This window comes from Ambystoma mexicanum, chromosome 12 (assembly GCF_040938575.1).
Source record: "Ambystoma mexicanum isolate Mex_15411 chromosome 12, UKY_AmexF1_1, whole genome shotgun sequence".
In the NCBI taxonomy this organism is placed as follows: domain Eukaryota; kingdom Metazoa; phylum Chordata; class Amphibia; order Caudata; family Ambystomatidae; genus Ambystoma; species Ambystoma mexicanum.
In genome coordinates, this window is record NC_090936.1 from 1,111,719,692 (window position 1) to 1,111,742,819 (window position 23,128).

Below are 23,128 nucleotides of genomic sequence, written 5' to 3' on the forward strand. Positions count from 1 at the left end.
AATGTACAAGGACACCCACCCCGTATACAGATGGAACTAGATGTGAAATCACACTATTTAGTTCAAAGCACATTTATTGACAATGGTCTGGGCCTATACAATAACTGCTGTATTTTAAACAAAGCGCTCAGAGCGGCTTCGTCAGCTTTGTTTTTTCTAAAACAAATGCTCAGTGAAACAAAACCAAACGTGCAGAATGCGATTTATATGTCCTTATTTTGACATGCATATCATTAGGTTTTTTATTTACTGACAAATGTGCTCCACTTAATTGTCAGCTGCCCCTAATGGCCTTCTATCATAACACATTGTTACAACATTGTTTATTTTTCATGGAGATTACATGGACCTGAATAATTAACAGAATGTCTTTTGTAAAACCAACTGGATTTCTTCATCATAAAGATGCATCTGGGGGAGGTGTGACTGGCAGCAGCTCAAGATGGCCACTTACCCTTTAAGCTTGGGTGCCCTCGATAGTAAGTACAGTGCTTTCCCAGCAACTCTGCGCTGTGGTCTCTATGAAGGCTATGCTTGGCCTCGCTCCATGTTATTCTCCCTGATTCGCCCCGCTGAATGTCACAGAGCTAGTGCGCACCACCCAGGGAAATGGCAGCGGCTGGGCCAGAGGTGGTGCCGGCATCACTAAGAAGATGGGTGCTCGGTCTACGCAGGTAGGCAGCCCCTGGCAACAGCCACAGCAGGCAGCCTTGTCAGAGTGCTCTTGACCCTCCTGCTTGACAACCCGAGCGAGAACAAAGGCGAGGCTGCATCAGGCGCGTGTTGTCAGTGGCTCTGGCAGAGCTACACCTACCATTAGAAGTGTAGCCTGATCCTCTATTGAAGGCTGGTATTGACCCCATGGTGGGACTGCCCTAGGAGAGCTCATACCCACAAGATGGATTTCAAAAATCTGGCCTGGTGGACAGATTTCAGGAGGCAACTCTAGTTACAATGAACAGGTGAACTCAGAGGTTAGCCAAATCAAATCAAGATAAGCGTGGAGAGTGGTTAAGGCTTAGTCTCAGGAGAGGCGAGTGAGATCAGGGGTCCACAATGTGTCCACACAGTGCAATACACAAGGAGTCTGCCTTAGACAAGTAGGTACAATAATATTCAATTTATTATCGACCCAAAAACACACTAGAAAAATTAATCAAGCAGGAAATACTATCACACAACAGTCCTATGTTACTTTGCGGACAAGAGATTTTTCGGTGTAATTTTTATCGAAAGAATTACAACAAAAACTAAAAGAAAAATGTTGGGGGATCATCTCTGACCCCCTTTTCCCTATGCTTTTAGCTAGCCGACCACCGAAGTTCCAGTGGAAAACACCGAACGGCGACACTTCTGGTGCAGTAGCCCAATTCAGAGTTGGTCAGTCCGGAATCATCCCTGAATCACCTGTTGAAGGCTCAAAGCTGCAGGAACATGAGAAGACGTGGAGACTGGTTGGTCCCACCAGTCCAAGGGTGGAAGCACTGACGAGGGCCTTCTTAGATCACATCCACAAAAGCACAACCACACTGCACTGAGAAACTGATTTCGCATGAAACTGAATTTTAATCCAAGGAGAACATCGGGCACGTGTTTCAACCTCACAGTCTTCTTCCAGGCTGTTTAGTTAATGATGTATCAAAATCAGTAACAATAGTACCATTCGTAATCCCTAATATACATAACACAAAGTACATTGATGAGAAACATGAAGTACAGACATCAGGGTCATGGAGGGTGGGTGATATACATATGAATATTATCAACTGAGGTATATGACATACATCACTCACTGTAATCGTATTTCTGATGATTGTATCTGCTTAGATTCACATGCTGTGCATATAGTCTGACATCTAGTGGTAATCACAGAGTATTGCATCTTTTTTTCGAAGATCGAAAGGGACGTCGACATGGGTGTGACTGTAACACTATACCCAACGTGACAGATAGTGTACTCAAAATTCCTTACGTGTCGATGTGACACCAGTTATTTTTTTCTGCCATGAGAGAGCCTTATAGTCTGCGTGAGCTAGTACAGAAGAGAGAAGGTGTAAGAAGTCTATGTTCCTTCTACTCCAAGAGGGGAGGAAGGGTGAACTGAAAAGGCATGTACTTCACCAACTCTCCTTATATAAGTAATGACCACTAAGAAGGCAGTCTTGAGGTGAGTGCCTTAAGGCTAGTCTTGTGCAACGGTTCAAAGGGAGGTCCCATTAGTCTGCTGAGGACAACAATAGGTCCCATCCAGGAACTGGGTTGGAAATCGGGGAATGAAGCCTCTTTACCCCCTCCATAAATGCTTTAATTACAGGAATCTTCCACCATGAAACCCTGCTCTGGGATGTGGTGTACGCAGAAAGAGTGGCTAGGTGGACCTTTAGAGAGTTGAAAACCAGTCCTGACTCTAATAGGCGAGTTAGGTAAAGGACAATGGGCCTCATTGCGAGTATGGAGGTAACCATGCCCTTAATAAGGGCATGGCTGCCACCATACCGGGTTCCTTCAATGAGGAATAACCGGGTCATTCCGACTTTGGAGGACCCGGTAATTCCTCCTTGAAGGAACCCATCCCCATTACCATTTGAGCCCCCATAGGGCTCAATGGGAATGGGGAGGGAGCTAATAACAGGCCCGTTATTAGCTCCCTGGTCCCCTCGCGGGACCCGCAAAGGATGTCTGGTCTGACCAGGCGTCCTTACCAGGTCCTGCAAGAGGACCTCGTAATAGGGCATCCCGTAATGAAGGGTGCCGGTCCCGTACCGGCACCGTTCATTACGGGAGCGCCTATGTTATAATGAGGCCCAATGTCTTTAGGAGAGTAGTTAATAGGGTTGACGCCCTTGGTGTTGCACCAGGTAACAAAGCGCTTCCATTTGTTGGAGTGGCAATGTCTGGTGTTAGGTTCGCAGGCCTCGATGAGTATGTCCATGCATCTATGGGAGAGTTGAAGGTGTCCAAACTCTAACTTCAGAAGCCAGGCTGCCAAGCCGAGTGTCTGATCCTGGGACAGCATGTTGTACAGGCATGGCAGCTGCTTGGGCGTGAAGACTGACATCATGAGATGGGAAAACCAGGCCTGGCGGGCCCACGTAGGGGCCACCAGGATCAGTGTAACTGGTTCCTGGTGCATCTTGTGCACTATTCTGTTGAGTAGGGGAAATCGGGCGGGGAGGGGGAGCATAGACAAATCTCCCAGACCAAGCTATCGAGGGACCGTTCCCCTTGGAGCAGTTATGAGGCTTCTGGAGTCGTAGCCTGGGCATTGGTCGTTTTCCAGAGTGGAGAACAGGTCGATCTCTGAAAGCCCCACTCTGCAAAGACGTTGAATAAAATGTCCTCTAGAAGCTGCCACACATGCTCTACAGATAGGGGGAAGTCTCTGCTGGTACACCTGACAGAAGATGGAGTTCCCCTGGAACATGTTGTGAGAGGAGGAACCTATCGTGTTTTAGTGCCCACTTCCAAATGTCCTGGGATTGTCTTGATAGCCGTAGAGAACGAGTGCCTGCTTCTTTGTTCAAGTAGTACATAGCTGTGGTACTGTCCGTGAGGACTAGAACTGCCTTCCCCTGGAGGTGTGTCTGGACAGCCTTCAGGGCCCTGTACACTGCTAACAGTTCCAACAGGCTGATGTGATGGGACGCTACTGTTGGAGACCACAGGGCGTGAGCCGTCTGTTGAAGGATGTGAGCCGCCCCCCACCCCCGACAGAGATGAGTCTGTGGTGAGTGGCTTCTACTGCAGGGGTGGTGAAGGTTTTTCCCTGCAGAAGGTTTTCCCTTGACCACCACTGCAGAGACTGAACGATGGCTGTCGAGACAACCACTCGATCGCCCCACCGGCCGCTGGCCTGACACCATTGGCTCAAGAGCCACTCTTGCAAGGTGCACATTTCTCAGAATAGAGTGAGGAACCACAAAGACACAGGAAGCCATCATCCCCAGTAGCCGCATGGCCTTGCGTATGGTCACCCAGTGACTGCTTACATAGTGAGGGATCTGGAACAGCATGTTTTGAAACCTCTCGTTGGAGGGAATGACAAGCCAGTCTTCTGTCTGAATTAAAGCCCCCAGAAACCGTAACTTAGCTGGGGGTCAAACTGGATTTCTTCTTGTTGATCGAGAATTTTAGGTTGAAGAGAAGATCCACCGTCTTCTGGGTATTTGTCTGGCATGTTTCATACAAATCCCCTGTTATGAGCCAGTCGTCGAGGTTGGGATAGACTGGATGGGCTGCCTGCGCAGGTGAGCCGCCAGTACCTTTGTGAACACCCTTGGAGCTGAGGCAATGCCAAAGAGGAGAACCTTGAACTGATAGTGGGTATCCTCTATCATGAACCTGAGGTACTTTGTGCGTTGGCAACATTGAAATATGAAATTATGCATCTTTCATGTCCAATGTGGCCATGTAATCCCTCTTTTGCAGCAGGGGGATTACTTCCTGAAGAGTTGTCATCCTGAACTTGTGAGGTTTGACATACTTGTTTGAAGGGCACAGGTCTAGTACAGGGCGCATTATAAGATCCTTTTTGAGTACAAGGATGTACAATGAATAGATACCAGTGTTTACCTGTAGAAGAGGGATGCCTTCAATGCTGCTCTTTTCCAGCAGGACCTGAACTTATTCCAGCAGGATGTGCAGGTGTTCTGGCGACAGGCATCTGCTCTTTGGTGGGTGGTAGTGGGGTGGTCGGAGGAATTCTATGCAGTACCCGTGGGCAACAGTCTTTAGCACCCACTGATCTGAAGTGATCCCGGCCCAAGCGTGGAGAAATGATGACAGGCGACCCCTGACCGGGGAAGCGTGGGAGGGGATCCGTACCGACAAGTCTCTTGGAATTGGAGGCTGGGGAGCCTCTGGAAGCAGAGTTTCTACCTCTGCCCTTACCCCGACGAGAACCTTGTTGTTGATATTGAAAATTGCTAGAGGAGCCCTGTCCGGAGGACCAGTTGGAACCTCCCGAGCCATATTGAACATGGCGAGAACGGGAGAAGGATTGGCCATGAAAGGGACAGTGGGTGTTAGGGCCACCGCGCTGGTTAAAGGGTTTAGCCAAGATCTGGTTGAGTGACTTTAGTGTCTCATGCTGCGTTTTTGCTGTCTCCAGGTCTTCGTTGACCACCTTTCTGAAGAAGTCGGCATCCCCCACAGGCTTATTAATTAAGGAGGTTTGCGTTTCAGGTTTGAACCTAGAATTATTGAGCCATGCGTGTCACTTGAGCATGGTCTCTTGGGCAAGGGTGCGCCTTGCAGTTTTGGCAGAGTCCAGAATCTTCTTCGGCATGTTCTGGGTAATTTGAGTGCCTTCAGTCACGACCGCCAGCAGGCGTGATCGGGTAGGCTCTGGAATTTCCTGAAGGCCATCCTGTACTAGGTCCCACTGAACACTATAGCTCGCAAGGAGCGTGGTGTTTGCAATTCTAGTGGAATAAACTTTAGAGGTGGTGAGACGCTTACCAAGGGTGTTTTTACAATCCTTGTCTGGAGGGGATTCTGCAGAGGATAGTGGCACCCCAGCCCGCTTGCAAGTAGTGATTACGACCAAAGAGTCTGGTGTAGCATGGCCCAATGTAGAGGAGGTTGGAGGGGGCTGGACGAAACATCTTTTCCACACGGGGGTTACCTGCCGTGTGATGGATGGAGAGAGTAAGGAAGGTGCCTGCCATTTCTTAATGGAGTTTACAAAGGGGATGGCTTGGCTAACAGGTGCCTTCTCCTTGAGGATGTTCTCAACGAAGTACGAGTCAGGGACGGCATTGTGTGTTACAATCTTTTATTGTTCGGCCACCCTTTTTAGAAGAAAGTTAAACATTTGGTCGTGTATGGGTGACAAGTTTCTTGGTAGAGGAGTAGTGGAAGCATCCAGAAAGATGACGTCGGGGTCATGTGGTGGTGTGTGCCACGTGCCCTGGTCGTCCACCAAATGCATGGGTAAAACTTCAGGGGTTCACACTGCCACTTTAGCCTTCATCCCTGAGGGATGAGTCCAGGAATGGTGTGCCGCCAACGACCTCTGCCTTAATGCCAGTAAGACTGAGATACTACTCATCGGCACACCCACTCCCTCCTTCCCTGCAGCTCTCTGGCCGGCCTCCCTTGGCCCTCTTCCTGCTCCTACCTGCAAGGCAAAAAACCTCGGGGTCATCTTCGACTCCACACTGTCTTTCTCTCCTCACATATATGACGTCTCTAAGAAGTCACACTACCAGCTACACCTCCTCAGAGGTATCCTTCCTTTCCTCTCCTTCCCTCAGAAGCTCACTGTCTCCAGAGCCCTGGTTCTCTCGAAGCTGGACTACTGTAACAGCCTCTATCTAAATCTTCCTGCCTCTACTCTCCGCCCTTTGCAACTCATCCAGAACAGGACTGCGAGACTTGTCCTTGGCCTCAAGCCCAGGGACCGTATCTCTCCAGGACTGAAATCGCTACACTGGCTCCCAGTGGCTGCGAGGATTAAGTTCAAAACCCTCTACATTGTCCACAAGGCCTTCTGGGGCCTTGGGCCAAAATATCTTCAACTCTCTCTTCATAAATATCTTCCTTCTTGAGCTCTTCGCTCATCCATCTCCAACTACCTCAGGGTCAGCCGCTTCTCCAAGCAAAGAGCTGGGGGTAGAACTCTCTCTGCAGCAGGGGCCTCCCTCTGGAACAGCCTTCCTGCCTTCCTGAAACTTGAGGAGAACCATCTCCGGTTCCGGAAGCACCTCAAAACCTTCCTCTTTACCTCCGCTTTCTCTCCCTCCCTCCCCTGCTAAAATCACTGAATCTGCAACTGGGCCACTCACACCGATCTCGGTCCTTGGCCCAGCCACTCTTCCCTGCACTACGGGACTGTCTCTGTATCCTACAGCCCCTTCTCCCGGCACTTACCTTGCACTTGCCACCAGCTGGCCCAATTATTTATCTTGTATTCTACTAAGCTTGTACTGCACTTTCCTTGCACTTGCCACCAGAAGGCCCTATTATTTATCTTGTATTCTACTAACCATGTACTGCACTTTCCCCTCTCCCTTTCCCCTTGCACTTTTCCCAGTCCCCCTACCCTTGTACTATCTGAATGACACCTGGCCTAGTAGGATCGTTGTCTGTCTCCCCTTGTTCCCCCCTCCTGCCTCGTCGCGCCTTGAAACACTTGTGTATAGGCGCGTTACAAATGCCATATCATATCATATCATATATGGCAAGTGGAAACTTTCAACTATTGGCTGAAGACCCCACTGGAGTCTCTGCCAGTATTTCTTATAGCTATCTGTCTATCTATCTGTCTGTCTATCTATCTATCTCTCTCAGTGGTTTATCTCAGAGAAGGTATACAAACCTTTGGGAAGTCTAAAAGACATCCCTGTGTCACTGCACTGAAGGTGCTGTGTAATACACATGAAAAGATGATGCCTCTGGAGTTAACTAAAACTTCATAATCAAAGAAACAAACACAGAAAACAAATAGAAATAAAAAGTTCAACGTCCCAAAGTTCAGCAAAAGAGCTGGGGGTCTCTAAGGTAGAGAGGAATTAGCACATTTATGAGAATTCTTCCTAACACCTATAAGCAATATTTGTCATGATTATTATGTACCCCATTATCCCCCTCTTTCATCGTCCTGTGTATGTCATGTCCTGTTTGTAACCTTGTCTGTTATTTGCATTGTTTGTTATCTGTATTGTCACCCGCTTTTTTACTGAAAAGCTTTTATCTACTCTACTCAATTATATACTTGGCTTGCATATGCATCAAATATATGTTAACTTTTCTTTTATGCTTCTTCCACATGTTTGGCATATACTTCACATATCCTTGATACTTAATTGCCCATTATATTACTTTCTTACAATAACAATCTCTTTAAATGTACAAAAGAGTAAACTGGCAACAACCAACCCACATGGTATAGTTGGAACCGCCCCTTCCCGCGCCCCGCCCCATTAAAAGAAGGACAGCAAGGAATGTGCAGAGGTTGCAGCTGAGGTGGAGCTGAGGTGGAGGCATTCAACGCAGGCAGCACCCCCCACGTGACCATAAAACAGAACCATAAACATGATGTTTCAAATACGATTAAATAGATTTAAAAACCATGCAGTGACCACTCACAAGGAGAAACAATTCTTGACAAATAAAATTTGACACAGCCAAAAGTTGAGAAATTGGTTGTTACCCTTCTCTTCTTCGTTTTCTCTACTCAGTTCTGTGAAAACAGGAGCTTCCTAAAAAATAGACAGTGGCATGTTAGCAGCTGCTAAATATTTCCACCCTGTTAAGGAACATTTCATCACGTGCAAGTCTTTCCAGCACAAATCATTCAGAAAGGAAGTACTGTATTCAAAGGCAAGGCTTAGAGCCCTGCACCAAAGAACATTGGCCAATAAAAAAAGAATACTTCAGGTGAAGACAAGCAAGCGTAAAAGCAGGAATACATGGGTTAACATTCATACCTTCGGCCCCCTTTGAACAATCTGCGTACAACTATCCAAGAAAGGCAACCAAATGGCGCTGATGCTCACTGAAGCTGCTCTTGCTCTCCTCCCTCTCACTACCACTAACAGCCCCCCAACCCTCCTTCCATTGCAGATCTGCCAGAGCGCCAAGAGACCACACAAGTGGCAACAGTGGCGATACAAGACCACATAACACATTCAATCAGCGATCGCTGTAGGTTTTCTGTACAGTGCCATGCTTTTCTGCCATGCGGGACAGAAGTTGCAGGGAGCATGTTGCATTTTCCGGTCAATCTCCCAGAAGTGATTTTGCTACACACCAAGAAAAATAAAACACCAGGGAGGGCAAACTTGGTTTGGGTGCGAGGCACATGATGGCAACATTGGTATTTCACGGCAAACATTGCTATAAGCTAAATGGGCATTGCTGTGTGAGAGGGTGAGTGTAGATGAGGTGGGATAGTCGAGGTTTTATGAATCGGGAAAGGAGGAATACTGGAGCACATGATGTCAATGGGGTAAGGCAGTGCAAAGGAGCCCATGATGACGAGAGGATGTGGGTGACTTGATGGCAGAACTGGCCACTGCCCCAGAGCACAGCCACAAGGCATGCCTTGCAGCTACTGCGGTCAACAGCACTTCATCGTGGACATGGTTTATGACAATGTCCCAGGCACTGTGCCTGCAGTGCATCGCTGCACGCAGCATACAGGGACACCACCGTTTTAAGAATATTTAAATTGCAATTTTAAGAAAATGTTATTACCAAGTGGATATATGGTCTAAATGGGTGTTATTAAGGTTTTAAATTGAACTGTGTAAAATGAATTATGTGTAGGTTTAAGTCTGGATTGTTTCTACTTTACAATGGCAACATATTTGCTCTTAGGGAGATTTTTCTTGGACTCCATTTCTAGGGCCCAGCTATATAGACCTACTTGGTTAACAGAAGGTTTCCATTGATTTCCTGAGTGGTAAAGTGGCCAGAGAAAACCGAGGCAACCCTCCAGAATGGGTGAGCAAGTTTAAAAGCCTAACAATTAATATTGATTAGACAAGAAGGGACAGGTCCACACAGAGTTAACTAAAAATACAGTGTTACCATGAAGTTCCACATAGGCATTAACTACAAAATATACAGGTAAGTGCAAAGTTTTCGGATTGCGGGTACAAATGCTGAAATGGGTCTTCCAGAACTAGATTGTTGGCACAAGCCACAGAAGCGAAAGGGGCGTTTTGGGAAGCACACAGGCCTCAGAAAGACAATTACCACCAATTCCTGATGTTTAATCCATAGGGCCATAGGAAATAACTAGCCAATGTTACCCAAAAAGGTAAGAAAGGTATCTGTACACAAGGCCAAGAAAGTAGTTCTGAACAAGAGAAGACCCCCCAGTAGGATCAGTGGTCTTACCAGAGATAGCGCAGTTCAGAGTTTCACTCACAAGCAACCAGGACAGGAAATTGCAGAAGTGAGTGATAAAATCAACAGCATGGAAGGTTGGGTTCAGTTCTGAGGTCTCATCTCTTCCCCTGCCTAACCAGTTCCTACCTGACACTCACCTACTCTTCTTCAGCTAGAAACCTCACCTATGACCCTCCTCACACCTGCTCTACTTTCATCTCCAAAACTGCAAAAGCTGCGCGCTCCAACCTGCTTAATATTAAGAAAATCAGGTATCTCCTACCTTTCAACATTGCCAAGCATCTCTTCAACTTTCTTTTCTCTAAACTGGACTACTGTGCCAGCGTCCTCTCAAGTCTGCCCAACTATGCTTTCTGTCCTCTCAACAAGATCAATAACTTTGCTAACAGAACTCTTTGATCTCACTCTCTTCACACCTACTTACTCATACCGTCACCAGGCTGGATGGTTGACAATGCAAAACGTGGTCAGATTTACATTTTTTGTCCTAGTTCACTATTCTATCCACAATCAGGCACCACTGTATCTATCCTCCTCCATCAACTCTACAAGCATTCTTGTAATCTCTGCTCTACCTCCTCGACTACACTGGTGACAGCTTGTCCTCCATGTGCTTCCTCTCTCAACTGCTTTCTCTCTTCTTGCTCCACTTGCAAGAATTTCCTTCCCCGGACATCCAAGAAACAGTCTGTTTGGATAGTTTTTATGAAGTCCAACTAAGGGCTAGGTAAAACCATTCAAGTGAGACAGTACAAGACTCCACTCTTAGTATAAGACTGTACCACCAGAGTTCATGGTAGCGTACAGAGAGCAGCCAGGCTTATCTTAGGAGGGAGAGAGGACTGTAGAATCAGTACAAAATTATTGTATTATACATAGGGTCCAAAGAAACAATGACACACTATGTATTGTAAAAATAAAGTGTTTATTTTATATACAAGCAGACAAAGAGGTTCCTGGGTAAGTAAGTACTATCATAAAGCATAAAAAAGACATAAAAATACAACACTGCTTTAAATACACACATCAAAGCACAGACCTTATTTAGAATACCTAGCAGTATTTCTAGGAGCGGGGGATGTGTTGGGGGGGCTGGTGTGGGTGATTAAGACCATAGATTACTTTCCGATTACTTTCAGTAATACAAGGGTAGTAGACCCAGTCAAGGAAATCGCAATCAACCAAAATGCAAATATACTTTTCTGAATAGTGGAACACAGATTCAAGTAACAGTATATACCTCTACTACTTTCGTTTTGTGATAACACACAGTTATACTAGGTGAGTAACATCTTTTTTGGTGTAATATACAATTACACCCGTTTTTCAGCTCAGTAGAACACAGGCTAAGATAAGAAAGAACCCTTTACACGTATTTTGTATACACCAGGCAGACCAAGGACATCTACACCTAAATGAACACTTTTCAGAAATGACACACAACTATTCTAGGGAGGTAAAACCTAATGTTGTGATATTCTATTACAGGTTGCTTTTCAGTTCAGTTCAACACAGATTAAGGTAAGCAATCACTAACTTGTTTTAGGATGGCACACAGCTAAAACAAGGTAAGTAAAACCTATATACTTAAGGGGCTATCAGCAACTTGAAAGGAAGTATAACCTCAGGCAGACTTATTCTGAACAGGCTAACAGCAAGTCAGGGGAAGCAAGACCAAGTTGGGGACGCTCATACAGTTATCCTAACAGAAAAAGTAAAGTGAAACCAACCGAATTACTTTTGGGGAAGAGGAACCACCAATTCACAGCTGAGTAACTTTTACCTTGTATATACTTGTTTATACAACACACATTCAAGATAAGTAAGCACTTTTGTAACTGTTCACTCTCAAAGTTACAATTACCAACCAACTTCCTTTACAATTAGTTAACTTCTGGATACTTGCTATTCTTTTCAAGGCAGAACCCTTTTCTTATCCAGTCCTTCCGTTATTCTATGGCATGAGTTCACTCAGAGGCAGTAGAGGGACCCTAGTGGTCTAGGTGCCAGCTGTAGGCAGTGTGAGACAGGGATCAGTTGCAGCAAAGTCAGAGTTCCAGAGGAAGACTGTTCAAACAAGTAAGTATTTCACTTTAAAATTAGTTGAGGGTTCAGAGACTTCAGAGAAGACACCCTAGGAGGATTCCACAGTGGGCCTCGGTGAATTGGATGAGTGGCCTCCCAATCACAAAAAACACCCCAAAGCTACACAGAAATCACAAAGGCTTAAGGTAGGTAAAATACCACAGCCAACACAGTACCTCAGCACAGAAGAGTTGCAGTAGGAAGACTTCAAGATCTGCAGCCAAAAAACGGTAGGTGGATTCCTTTGTCAAAAAGAAGGAAGACAGGACTTTTGCAGCAGAGTTCACAGGAGAAGGCTCAGGGTTTCCTCTTGGCTGGATGTGGCTCTGCGGCTTTGGTGCCTTTTCAAGAGCACAAAAGACAGAATATTGCTGGTCAAATTCTCGTCGTTTCAAGGTCCAGCACTCTGATGAGGGGCCTTGCCGGACTCAATTCACGTCCCTGGAGGTCCAGCAGGATGCCCAGAAAGTGTTCGCGAGATTCGGAATTGTGCACCGCACAATGGCTGGAGGTCCCAGCGTGTTGGGGTATTGCAGACCCGCAAGGTCGCAGCACGGAGTGGATGGCTCAAAATGCAGGTCTTCTTGAGTCTAGTGGGTCCCACCAGGGGCTCGGTCGGGGACGTCATTTTTGGAGTACCCAGGTCGATGGAAGGAAGGGCTACAGCAGGCTCCGGTTACACAACAGGCTCTCCCGTCGCTGGAAATCGTCTCAGCTGCAGTTTCTTCATCTTCCTCTTCGGTTTGGTTCCAGTGGTCGACTATCTCTTCAGCTTCCAGGATCAGACTTTTATGCAGGAACCCAGCCAATCAAACAGCCATGCTACATTCAAAATTGGTGGGTTGGCAGTCCTTTCAGGACAGCCAGCCTTCCAGTTCAAACTGGATTCTCGCAGTCAGGCAGGAAGACAAAGGGCTGCAGAGTTTTGGACTCCTCCCTCTTTTCCTGCCTTCACAGATAATCTGGAACCTGGGCGGGGAATCCACAAAGGCGTTTTCTGCCCCGGATGTCAGGAGAAGAAACAAGAAAGGATAAGCAACGCTGAAATGGCAAAAAAAGAAGACGGGGAAACATTTTGGTAAAATGGTTGTGCAAACACCCCGTGACAAAGGTGCACCAAATTAATAAAAAGTTTCACTGCCACCAGCCATTAAAGGCAAGTTTGTCCTTGTAACATAAATGTTACATTTAAAAAAAGAACAGGCATACTCAGTATCTCCCTAGTACTCCCCATAAGGTGGGGGGTGCTGGTCTCACCTAATAAAATGTAGAAGGGATCCAAAGATCCTTTCTACCCTTGGGAACTGTAGTTCTCACAAGGTTAGCCAGAGAAAGTTAAAAGGGGAGGCCCTAGGGCAACCCAGCAACAATAGGCACTTATTGCCAAAAAGTTGTCAAAGAGGATAACTTTAAAAAAAGACTATGGAGAGTCTTAGAAATGATACCCATAAAAACAGAAAAAGATTCTGTGAGTGCATTAAAAGGTTCCCACTCACTGGGGTATAAAGTAAAATAATCTACCAGTCCAGCAAAAAGTTCTGTGGTTGACACAGGTCAGGAAGATGTATCACTGATATGGAAATCTTATCTAACACAGTCCCACGCTGATTTGTTAAAAACCAAACTGAAAGCCTACCTTCCTCACCTCAGAGTTACCCCCTTAAGCTACCCCGCATATGCCTTCTAGCTACAATTCTTCCCTTTCCTCCAACCTGCTTCTGTCCCTGGCTTTCTCTACCTCCACTCTAGCACTTCATCCATTATGGTCACATCTCTAACACAGCTGGCTGTACCGCCTACCTGAACTTCAAAAATGTCCGGAAATGGCTGTCCTTAATCTATGTATTGTAAGGACATACATTCTGAAGTCCAACTAGGGGCTTAGTAAAAACATTCAACTGAGACAGTACAAGACTCCACTCTTAGTATAAGGCTGTGCCACCAGAGTATATGGTATCTTAGACTGAGCAGCCAGGCTCATCTTAGTAGGGAGTGGGGCTGCAGGAAAGTACAAAAAACTTGCAGTATACCAAGGATTCAATAGAATCAATAGAAACATGTACAACCATAAGTATTATACAAAATAAATTATAACAACAAGTAGGCCAAGTTAAGTCTTGGGGTAAGTACCGGTCACAGAGTCAAACACATTATAAAAACACAACACAATGCTTGAAGGTACACAGTTGTAAGCATACACCTTCTTCAGAATACCTATGAGTAATTCTAGGGATGCCAGACCTTATCATACACATTCAGTATAGGTCACACCTATTCATGGGGGGTAAAACCATATGTTACTTTCTGATTACTTTCAGTAATACAAGGGTAGTTATGCAGTGACACTCAACGAAATCAGATAGTCAACCAACCCTGTTACCAGGATACTTTTCTGAATAGCGGAACACAGATTCAAGGAACAGTATATACCTACATTTATGATAACACACAGTTATAGTAGGTGAGTAAGACCTTTTGGTGTAATATTTAATTACTGTTGCTTTTCAGCTCAGTGGAACGCAGGCTAAGCTAAGCAAGAACTCTTTACACTAATTTAGGATTGTTCGAGGCAGACCAAGGTCAGCTACACCTACAGAACACTTTTTAAGAATGGCACACAGCTATTCTAGGCAGGTAAAACCTAATGTTGTAACATACTATTACAGTTGTTTGTTTTGTTTTATTTGTATTTATATAGCGCACATCCGCCGAAGGACATCGTGGCACTTGTTACAGTAAAGCTTAGTTACATAGTAATGCAGAGTATATACACAGGTTACAATATAGTTATATTACAGTTATGTTTATCTTACAATATACATGATAGAAGCAGAGAAGGAGGGGGGGTCGCATTGCTAGTTGAAGAAGGTGGTCTTGAGGTTGTGGCGGAAGACAGAGATGGAAGTTTCAGCTCTAAGGGTGGCAGGGAGCGAGTTCCAGAGTTTCGGGGCAATATAGGAGAAGCCTAGACCCCCAGCTGTGGCTCTCTTGATGCGAGGTAAGTATAGTTGGTTGGTGTACTGAGCCCTGGTGGGGCGTGTGGAAGTGGTCCTTGATGTTGCTTCAGATAGGTATGTGGGAGCAGTGTTGTTGATGCATTTGTGTGTGATGGTGAGGATTTTCAGAGTAATTCGGTCTTTGACCTGAAGCCACCGTGCTGCACATCTGGCATGTGATACATGGTCTCTTCTAGGGATGCTCATAGCGGCTCTGAGGGCATTGTTTTGTGCGGTTTGCAATCTGTGAATGTTCTTAGCGGAGGTGCCAGCTAGGAGGGCGTTGCACTAATCGAGTTTAGCACCTATAGTTGCTCTAGCTATGGCTAATAGGTCAGAAGCAGATAGGTAGGGTTTAATGGCATCGAGTTTGGTGCTGTACGCTGATGCAGAGGCTATGGCGCTGACTTGTTTTTTCATCGATAGATTAGCGTCAATGTGAACACCTAGTGTCTTGACGGAGGATGAAACAGATGGTTGAATTGTCTGTGTTGAAATTGGCATATTGGAGACTGAGCTTCGTTATTGTGTTTTTCTGCCCAATGATGAGGATTTCAGTCTTATCCCCGTTAAGACAGAGGCCATTGAGAGCCATCCATGCTTGGATGGTAGCATAGATGTTGTGAAGGGCAGCGGCGTCTTGGTGATAGATTCCAGATAGAGGTATGAGTACTTGAGTGTCGTCTGCATAGTTGGTATATGCAACACCCATGGAGTCAAGTAGGTCAAAAAGGGGTTTTGTGAAGAGGTTATAGAGGGTGGGAGTTGTACAGGATCCTTGGGGGACACCGCAATTTATGGTGGTAGGATCTGCGTTAGCTGTGTCAGAGTAGACCTTCATGGCTCTTCCTTCGAGGAAGGATGTGATCCAGGATGCTGCTTGTTTAGAGAAATGAGCTGCCTGGGTGAGGTGGGTGGTAAGTGTCAAAAGCTGCTGATAGATCTAGAAGGAGGAGCAGGGCTTGTTTGCCTTTGTCCATGATCTGTGAGATTCGATTTTTTTTTTAGGTCTAATAAGGCAGATTCCGTTCCATGCCCTATGCGGAAGCTAGATTGCCTTTTGCCTAGTATGGAGTTAGCTTCTATGTATGATTGAATCTGGTTGTGGGCTGCTTTGTCCAGGATTTTCAAGAGGAACGGGTCTGTCATTATAGGTCTGTAGTTGTTGGGTTGTGCTGGGTCAAGTGTGGCCTTTTTTAGAAGTGGTCGTACCCATGTTTCCTTGAGATTGTTTGGGACAGTTCCCGTTTGGAATGATGCGTTAATGAATGCAGTAATCAGCAGTGCTAGATCATTAGCACATTCCTTGATGATTTTGGGAGGGCAGATGTCGGCTTTGCAGAGAGATGGTTTGAGGTTTTTGATGAGGTTGAGGACCTCAGGTTCAGTGACGGCTCTGAAGGTGAATTGAGCGTGATTGGGATTGCTATACTTGTCTTGTGTGTGGCGGTTAGCTTTTTGGATTGGTAGGGCTTTGCAGTGGTTTTGGATTTTATTCTGGCAGAGTTTTTTTTTTTGTTGAGCATAGCGGACGGAATGCTAGCGCACCAGGCCTTGTCTTTAGTTATCTCGTCTGCGGTAGCCGGTGGTTTGACTAGTTCATTAAAGATTGTTAATAATTCTTTAGCTTAGGAATTGGCCTTTGAAATCCTATCGTTGAAGGAGTTGGATTTTGCTGATAGAATGACTTGTTTATATTGGAGGGCTATCTGTTTGAAAAGGCTCTCATTTAGGTCACTGGGATCCGTTTGCCAGTTTTTTAGTGACTGACACTTTTGCTTTCTGAGGGTTTGGAGTTAATCCGAGAACCAGGAGTTGCAGTGAAATTATTTTTTTTCTTTCTTACTTACGAGTGGTGCTATAGAGTTTATGGCATTGGTTAGAGTATCATTAAAGATAGCTGATAGAATATTTGGGTCTGAGAGAAAGGTGGTGCTAAGCAGGGGTTTCTGAGGTATGGTCGCAGGTTGTCTGCGTCAAGTTGTTTAGAACTTCTTGCTATGGCAGGAGGTGCGTGGGTGAGTCTTGAGTCTGGGGCTGGTGGGGATCTGGAAATCTATGCACGTGTGATCTGTCCAAGGAAGAGTGGTGTTTGAGATAATGTTGGATGCACAGTTGTGATCTATAACCCAGTCAAGGGCGCGGCCTTTGGAGTGAGGACTCCTTGGGAGAAACCTAGGTCTGTGAGTTCTTTTGTGAGGGATGTGGCGAATTTATCATTCGTATCATTGTATCCTAGATTTAGGTCTCCTAATATTTTGGAGGATTTTTTAATGTTGTTACTGAGCCAGTGGGAGAGGTGCTCGTGGAAGTCTGCTAGGAGTCTGGGAGGTCTACATAGGATGTGGATTAGATTGTTGGAGGAGAGCGTAAGCTTAACTGATAGGATATCAGAATTTCCATCCCATGTACTGTGGTCTGCTAGTCTAATGGACAGTGAATCTCTATGGATGAGGGCAACTCCCCCTCCAATCTTCTCCGATCTATCTTGCCTAAGGATGGTGTAACCTGGGGGTAGGGCTAGTGCGATGGCTGGGCAGGAGGCATCATTGAGCCAGGTTTCGGTGATGCAGAGTAGATCCAGATTATGAGTGGATAGTAGATCACTTATCTCTTGAGCATGTGCAGGTAGGGAGCGTACGTTCAGTAGTACACATTTGAGAGGTGGGTATTGTGTGCCTGCTAGATGTGTCCTACTGTGATGGTTGAGCTAAAACATGGCGCTGGTGTGCAGTGCATTCTGGGAGCACTCAGAGCCATAATGGATATTTATCCATGCCTCAGTGGAAAGCTACCCTTGCTTTGCGAAACCACATGTTTTCAACGTTATTCGCTGATGGGCTTGGAATGCAGGCCTTCTCCCTCAGCCAAGGACACGGCGCTGGGAAAGCTAAGATCCGCAGGTGCCGGCTGGTACCCGATAGCGAAGTTTGTTTTGGTTTGCTATGCCTGCGCCAAGGTTTTGAGATGAGTTATGGAATTGTTTTCCAGGGCGTTTAGGAGAGAGAAGCGCTTTGCTCCTTGAGGTTACTGTCGGTTGACCCAGCTGGCAACCAACGGTCACCCATCAATGCGCAAGCGCATTGCCAGAAGGTTCGAGAAGTTGCCACCCCTTGTTAAGGAGGGCATATATGCGGAACCCCTCAACGGTCAGACGGGATAAGCACAAAGACCTCAGTCGGAAGGGGGAACGCTTCGGTCCGACACTCCTGTGGGCTGTTGTGCTCTCGGCCTGGCTGTTATCGGGGTCTTTCAGCCGCTTCTGGCGAGATGAAGTTTCATTAAGTTACGCCCACGGTGATGTATTCTTTCTTTGACTTCTTTATGTTTTCTGTGATCTATGTCCATGTTAGTTGTATGAGTTATTTCTATGTACCTGTAAGCTTTGAATAAATAGCCGTAAAGAGCTGATTATCTTCTAAAGTGTGCGTGGCTGTGAATTATTGTGTCTGTTTTTGGGTTGAAGTATTTGCTCTATAATTGCATTGGTGATTTATGGCAGTTCCGTGCACTTTTCAGAGGAGAGCAATACATTTTGGCGACAAGGATGGGATATTTGTGATGAATTGTTCCAAATATTAAAGAATCTGTTTAAACGCAGACAGGCACTGTAAGCAGGATTATTTGTGATGAAGTGTTCCAAATAATCTGTTTGAACGCAGATAGGCTTTGCTTACATTGCGAGCGAAAGGTTGTTTCAATTGGGCAGTGAGTGTTGAACTGTGTTAAGTTGTTTTTTTTTCCTTTTCCCTTGCTGTGAAATGACGATTGTGTGAGAGAATGCAGAGCAGGCTGTCGCCTTTCCTTGGTCGTCTCACTGCAGCTCTGAGACAGCCAATAGACAGCACCTTTTGTGTCGGCCTGCCGCGGCCGATAGCATGTGTGGTTGAGATCTTTCCCCGTCAGTAAATCAGTCGTGGCTGACTTACTGCTTGGAAATTAAACCAGGGAGCCGAAAAGCAGTGAGCAAAGCGGAAAAAATGTCTATGTTCACAGTGCTCCGATGAATGGTGAGGAAAGATTTATGTTCAATTAGGAAATAATTTTTTCATGCGGTTTCCCTTGACAAAGTTACAAAGTGAAAGCTTGCTCTATTTTGGCATGAGAGCAGAGAAAGAAAAAATTGCAAGTATTTGACAGGCAAATTGTGACTAGTGTTTAAACATTAAACATTGCGATTCAGCCCCAGTGTGCTAGCAAGTGGGGGGCTGTAATATAAGGAGGCAAAGGTGCGCCTTTCTTATAATCTATGCTTTTGAAGTGTTCACATTCCTGAAGATAACGTGGGAATGAGCCGTGTTTAGGAGAAAGAGTAACATCGGTGTTGAAAGCCTAAAGGGTTTGTTTTTGGCAACTGCAAATTCCATGTGCTGGTGGTGCATTCTGTTTAAGGAACACACTAAAATGGCTGCATTGCATTCTAGCTGTGCCATGTTTGCAAGGGGTGAGAGACTCAAAAGTGAGTGAATGGCATATGAATTTTCGATTTTTGTGTATTGATTTGAAATTGCAGAACCAGTTTGTACTGGTTTGGGGGGAAAAGACAATTTATATTTTCTAAATTGCCCCTAGAGTAGTTTGACTGTTTGCACGCTATACCATGGAATTGCTGCTAAAAGCAAAAGTACTGCTGTTATTAAGGGATGTATGCTTTATACGAGACAAGGACAAGTTGATTGTGATGTATAGTGATAATGTTGTTGACAAATTAACGGCCCACAAGCAATATAGAGTGTGGGTTGCTTTTGCAGATAACGTGCAGGGAGCTGCACTACACATGATGTTTTAAATGCACTGAAATAAGTGGTTATATTCTGGCAATGGTACAACAGAATGGAAAATCTGTGTGTGATAAGACGGCACAAAGATTTAGTGGGGTGCGGGTTCTTTTGAAAGATCGCATATTGCATTGGAGTGAGTTTGTGAAGCCAAACTACAAGGTTACGAAGAAAAAGAAAAATATATGCCTTTAAATGGGACATCAGTTTAAACAGGCTAAAAGACGATTTGCAAAATTACATGGAGTTTAATCTGACGACAAGAAAAAGTGTCTCTTTTGAAAATAAGAGTCTTGCTGTGCAGAGCTTGTGGCTTGAAGATAACTTGCACTGTCTTGGGCAAGGTGCGCGAAAAAAAAAAAAGAAAAAAAAGAAGCTGGCAGATATGGGAGCTTTTCTGAGTTGCTGGAGCAGTGCAGGAAACAGTTAATCTGGGTGAACTGTCTGAAAGGAGTGCCTTCCATTGAAGCCGCCCCAGTTTAAGAGTTATAGGCAAAGAGATAAGCTTGCTGCCCGAAAGATAAACAATGACATTCCTGCATTCCATCCCCTGTGAGAGACACCGTCAGTGTGAGCAAAAACTGAGGAGGGGGGTGCAAAGACAGAATACTGAAACTGAACTGAAGGCAATAATTGCTGTGAGTGAGAAAATGAAAAAGAGCGCAATCTACCGTACACATGCTGATGTACGCATGCCTTCTGACACTGGCATGCAATAACAGAGCTGATCAGAAGTAAAGAATTTGCCCAGTATCAACACTGGAAGGAAAACAAATGCTGCATGCAGAATGGCAGACTCGCGCATCGCATCTGAATATTTGGGGAAACTGTGCATCTGTGAATGGGCTAAGAAAAGACAGCCGCCCATTTCAAGAGACATTGCCGTGCAAGCTGCATCCCAGTACCCCATGTGATGTGAACTGAAGTAAAGCGCTGTGCACTGGAGAAGAAACCTCAAGGCGCTTTGAGAAGTGAAAATACACAGCTGGCAAAATGCAAGCTACATTGCCAGGGCTGGAGTAACTGACAAAGACATTATAGCGTTCCAGATGGAAAAAGAACTGACAAAGGTAGCCGTTTTGCAAGAGACAACATGCAGATCGGGGTTTGGAGTATAACATGAACACTGCACATTAGCCATGATCCAGAAGCCTCACGGCTTAGTGCAAGAATGAATGATTTGTTGAAGCAACTAAAGGAACTGACTCAGACTATCGCTCTCAAAAGGGTGGCCCAAGAAATCAGCAGACACCCTTTGGGAAAATGACAAGTGGAGAACCAGAGGCTTGAAAGACACTGCCTGTATGGAGAACCTGAGAGAAGATAAACAAAGCTGCTTGTGCAACTGCAGGCGGTATTGGACTAAAGGACTTTACCTATGAAAAATAGAGTGATGCCAGCAGGGAAACCTAAATCAAGATCATGAAACACTGGAAGCAAGTTGGCGCCTGGCATTCGTGATCGCTTTGGTGACAAAGAAAAGGATTGATCGATTGAGAAGTGCGACCTGGGTACTTATTATATGGCTTTTGTAAAATCACAGATCAGTCTGAAGTACCATTGACCAACTATGATCGCATTGCACAAATGAGTTTGTGACTAGGCGGTTACACCCCGTATGGTTGAGTGTAAATAAGCCCCCAGTAACATGCAGAAGAGTGATGAGACTTCTGAAGGCGGGGGTGGTGTTAAGCGAAGGGGTGGACAACGCTGATATTGAAGTTTTGATGACATCCTAATGTGGATAACACTGATAGTGTACCTTTTGATGAAATCTTAACCTTTCTCTTTGTATTTTGCCTAGGCAAATAACCAAGAAAGTAGCGTGCCATGATTGGGGGGTAGACGTGTGCAATTGCCGGGTGACACTGATCAGTCAAGCAGACGCATTCTCAGAGAAAGCGAGTCACTGCGAGATGATATGTCAACTTTGAACCTGTCCTGCACCGCACTCAATGCTGCTAACATGCAGGACGTATGAGGACATTTGTTCTGCAACCTGCGAGAAGTGTCCAACAAAGTAATAACTTTTCCAGAACTGTCACGGTGCAGACTTGGCATATTGTCAAATATTTGATGCTGCATATTCAAATGATTCAGTCGACGGTTGTAATGACCTTGTTGATATGTTTTGCCTTTCTTGTCTAAAGGACTGTGGACAATGGGTTGTGGACTGTGACATCATGCACCACAAACAGCTGTGTGAAACAGCACTTGAATGCTAACATGTTGAAACCTGATTCTTAAATGCATTTTGAGATTAATGTGTGAAAAAAAAAAAATGAAATGTTTTGCCCTTCCCACTGAATTGCCTTAACCAGAGATGTTTTGCCTTTTCCAAAATTACTACATTGCATGTAGCCAGGAAAATGATTCATGAATTGTTGGGGCAGCAGGGTTGGGCGAGCAGGAGCAGAATATATTTTGAGATACAAGGAATGCGCACACCACAGTTAGCTGGGCGTATGTTGAGGCCTTTGATTTGTAGTAATGCTGCCAAGTGTGTGAGCTCTAATTAGAGATGGTAACATTTGAAACAGGATGGCTCTTTCCATGTGGTAACATTACATATACTTATATTCCAGCTAACATTTCTGGAGGTCCATGTGCTTTGACTGGATTAGGATTAATGATGTTTCCTTTACACTCAGTGATAACTTGAGGTAAAAGGTCAATTTTTGAATCTATGGGATTATCTCCTGACTGTGATTCACATGTACATTTGCTATCGGAAGCTGAGGTTTTAGCATTAACCCTTTCCTTCGTAGGTGTTTGGGGTTAAGCTGCTGGAGGTTACAAATCTTTGATGAAACTAGCATGTCTAGTAGTAAAAGTACTCAATCATACTTCTCAAGCTTTAGAAGAGTTACTCCTTGACAGCAAAGTTATTAGAAAAGCTACTTTGCAAAACAGAGCTGCTGTTGATTATCTATTGCTGAAGCATAATTTAGGTTGGAACGCAGTTGAAGGTATGTGTTGTTTCAATTTAAGTGACCACTCACGATCCATTGAAAGTCATATTAGAGGTTTGAGGGTTCTCAAGTATCCCAAGATCATACTGGAAATTGGTGGGATTGGTTATTTTCATGGGTTCCTGATATTGGAGGTACATTGCGTTATGCTTTTGCTTGTATTTGTATTATATTAGCTATCATAATAGCTTGTTGTTGTTGTATTCAATGTATTCCCAATTTGGTTCTAATATTCTGTCGGTTTCAAAGACCGCCTCCTTTGCCACTGGGCTATGGAAAGTAAATATCCAAGGGTGTATTGTGATGGTTGAGCTAAAACATGGCGCTGGTGTGCAGTGCATTCTGGGAGCACTCAGAGCCATAATGGATATTTATCCATGCCTCAGTGGAAAGCTACCCTTGCTTTGCGAAACCACATGTTTTCAACGTTATTCGC

General features: G+C 45.1%; 1 protein-coding gene across 1 annotated transcript in view; it reads right to left on the reverse strand.

The window, feature by feature from the left end:
• The window catches only part of KIN (Kin17 DNA and RNA binding protein), a 375,593-nt gene that overhangs the window by 138,689 nt on the left and 213,776 nt on the right, over positions 1-23,128 (reverse strand). The window contains exon 6 of the mRNA XM_069629676.1: positions 8,156-8,204. Within this exon, the coding sequence (XP_069485777.1) occupies positions 8,156-8,204 (49 nt within the window). The remainder of the gene's footprint in view (positions 1-8,155; positions 8,205-23,128) is intronic.